This window comes from Sphaeroforma arctica (genome assembly GCF_001186125.1).
Source record: "Sphaeroforma arctica JP610 unplaced genomic scaffold supercont1.2576, whole genome shotgun sequence".
NCBI classification, from domain to species: domain Eukaryota; class Ichthyosporea; order Ichthyophonida; genus Sphaeroforma; species Sphaeroforma arctica.
The window spans coordinates 2,363-5,698 of record NW_014037982.1 but is presented as its reverse complement, the minus strand read 5'-3'; the positions used below and the strand labels follow the sequence as shown (position 1 = coordinate 5,698).

At 41.0% G+C, this 3,336-nt stretch overlaps 2 protein-coding genes across 2 annotated transcripts; one reads left to right on the top strand and one right to left on the bottom strand.

The window, feature by feature from the left end:
• Nucleotides 1–101: 101 nt before the first annotated feature.
• SARC_12778 (hypothetical protein) lies at nucleotides 102–383 on the bottom strand (the record flags this gene model as incomplete). Its single annotated transcript, XM_014293109.1, has 1 exon — nucleotides 102–383. A coding segment is annotated over one exon (282 nt), but the record flags the coding sequence as incomplete, so codon positions are not given.
• Nucleotides 384–977: 594 nt separating this feature from the next.
• Nucleotides 978–3,242, top strand: SARC_12777 (hypothetical protein; the record flags this gene model as incomplete). Its single annotated transcript, XM_014293108.1, has 2 exons — nucleotides 978–1,130; nucleotides 2,867–3,242. A coding segment is annotated over exon 2 (373 nt), but the record flags the coding sequence as incomplete, so codon positions are not given.
• Nucleotides 3,243–3,336: the final 94 nt, after the last annotated feature.

The window sequence follows — 3,336 nt, the reverse complement described above, 5'->3', positions numbered from 1 at the left end:
TATATATATATATAGTAGTGTCGCATAAGTGTGCAAAGTATATTAATAGATAATCATATGATAGTATAGTATATACATGCATTCATATATCTATCACATACGTGGGACTCATAGAATTTTCTCACTTCCGGCCTCAGCGAGTCCAGATCGCCCTTTATCGCCGTAGGTATAAACTTCTCTCTATCATTAGGCCGACTATCGTAAAGTCTATTTGCACCTCCGTCAGCACACACGCAAATAGACGCCCGTGCCCACAGCTTCTCTAACCCTTTGCTAAGTATAGGCCAATTGAGTATTACGAGTGCAATCTGTGCATCGTTGTCGTGTAGGTAGTGTATCACGCTAGGCCATACAGTCACCCCCTCTTTCTCCGGTCTCGCCATCCTGTTGATTTGAGAGTGTTTGGTACTGAGGAAGGATTGCTTATGAAGGTACTATTCTAATATAGGGTTTACTAACTGAAAACACACACACTTCTCGAACTGGTTGGTATTGGAGATATCACTACTATGATGACAGATAAGCGAATATCAAACTGATTGTTATCGAGAGAGAAAGGAATATAACTATTTTTAAAGTTAGAAAACACCTAAATAACCACTTCGCATGCTGATCGGTAATCCTCTGGTGTCATTAGTATATACACATCATATGTATACAATCGGAGCTATGCGAAGGCTGTGAGCTCGTTCAGCGGTGACTGTGAGTACTGGATTGGCATTTGATAGGCGACACTAGTCTTCAGCTGCCTTTTAAGGTAGATGTAGCCTAATATGGTCACAAACACTTTGGCGGGCTCAGTGTGGCACTTTATAGTAAATATGTCTGGCTCAAAAACAAACATTTTTCTATAAAAATACGTAGTCTCATAGACATACTGTGGCGGCTGTGTACACGAAAGTGTCACTGTTGCTTTACTATTTATACATATATATGTATATGTACAAATACACACATCAATAATATATAAATATACAACCCTCTGAGGCACTCATCACATTCACGCAAGTAAGTCAGAACGCGCGTGTTACAAGATACAGTATTCCGCTTTTATTGCATAGCAAGCTGCCATACGCTGTAAGATCGACACGAAAGCACATCTCGACATTGCAGTTGAACAACTAAATCAGGTGTGTTCGGATGATCTTTATTGTATTCTTATGCCTATAGGTGCTATCGATGCGCTCTTGTGATATATATTGTATGTTCACAAGTAGTAAACAAAGCATTCAAACTTAGCTGCATAAATACCTATGCACCAGTAAGCAGTCACTCGTAGTGTACTAACTTGGATCAGGTACAAAGACGTTGTTAGGGTGACAAGGAATTAGTCCTTCAAATGATACCAGATGCGATTGTGAATTGCTCGCAGACATACAACCATCTATACGCTATCTGCTATAGTCGAACGCGTTTTAGCGTACGTGCCTGTCAGCCATCGAGCAGTCGTAAGAGGTGTTGCAAATTGAAACGGAATGGCACTTTTGGTTGCTGAATCGCAAATAAACCAGGCAAACACGTGAATAAGTAGCGATTTCGATGATATAATCCAAGTTTAGGGGGCGAGGGTGTGTGTGTATGTGTGAGAGAGAAAGAGGGGGGGCGGGGGCTATCAGTTGATACACATAACATCGCATAACTCTGCATATAGGATTGCTATCAGACAAAGTCTCCGAGATCTCACTAATGCTTTGTCACGGAATAGCTGGAGTATACATAAGCAATAATATTATGAAATTATGCGCCCAGTTTACAACACATATTTGGCATAATTGCATGACCTGCACCCAGGTCTCTACAATACAGTAACTAAGGAGGTAACTCTGTATGACTATACACGTGCCAACTACAGCGGTACGCTATACATTATCAAGTAAACATTTGTCCACTACAGCACAAGATGAAATGGATGCATGTGTGGTAGAGTCCGGTAAAGACACAATGTATTACCTTGAACTCTACTGATTACAACTCAGCGATACCAGTGAAATCTCAAAATGAGCTTTTCAACGAAGTGAATTTTTGTGTTTACGTAATTCAACGAGTGATCACACCTACGGGCTGCGTATGCATAGGCCGTATATTTTCGATAGTCAGCGACTAATACACTTCTATCAATAATCAAGGCGTTGTATGTTTGATACCAGTTGTCTCCATAATAGTGTATGATACACTGCTGAATACCAGGTGATGTGTCATGTACATCATGTTTCATACCGAAATTATTCACGTGTCGATAGTTGGATCATCGGGATTTTTCTGCGGAATGTTTCGTTTTTATTCTGAAAATATATGTTTGTATTTGCGCCGCTACCTCCTTGGTGCAACCTGGTAATTGAAAATAGTTATAGTGGATATCCTTAGAAACTTGGTCATTTCGCTGCATATGTGTAGCAACTTGTCCATCTTAAACAGTACATCGACAATCCCGGATGATCAGGCGAAAGAAATTGCTACCTGCGTGAAAAGGATTGGCCAAGCTTCATAGGACGTGTGTGTATATTGATATATCTCAATGAAGGCAGATCCTGATTCCATTCGTCTAAATACTTTTCTCGGTGTAATCCAAGAATCCATAATTACAAGTTGTTTGTCTACAAAGACTGGCCGTAAGATATCAACTTGGACTTTTACACAGATAAACATATTAGCAAGAAGCCAAGACCTCTTGATTTCATGGAATAGACAACCGTGCAATTGTGTTTGGAACAATGTCTTCTAATCCAAAATCGTCTATAGGTCGTAGCCTACACGATCATATGGATCATGCAGAATATGTATATTCATATTTATCTAGTCGTATATACATTGATATAGAACAGAAAACAATCTCACACAGCGATCATTTTCCCTGAGATATCTGCAGATCATGTCTTCAGACCCTACCACCACACGCGCGGGCCAGCACCATGCCGTGAGCACCCTAGCTGACAGCAAGGAGCCAATGTCTAAACATAGCACAGGGTCGATTTCTAAAAATACCACCACAGCTGCGCCCATTGACACGAACACATATTCATCAGACAAAGTAAACACAAACACGTACGGAATAGGCAAAGAAAACATCGACAGTCAGGATACTATGCAGTTTACGACGAGAGTGAAGACTACAAACCCCGATGGAAGTCGTAAATTGCTTAGCGCGGGGTTCAATCCGCTATCGGATTCGCCACTACAAGCCGGTGGTGGAGGTTTCGATATATCCAGAACATGTCTCAAACTTCCCAGAGCATGTCTCAAACTTCCCAGTGCTGGTCGTAAATTGGATACACATTCACTCGTGAGACAACCTCTTAAAGAGATCACTGACAGAATCAACAGTCCGGGCGTTGGATC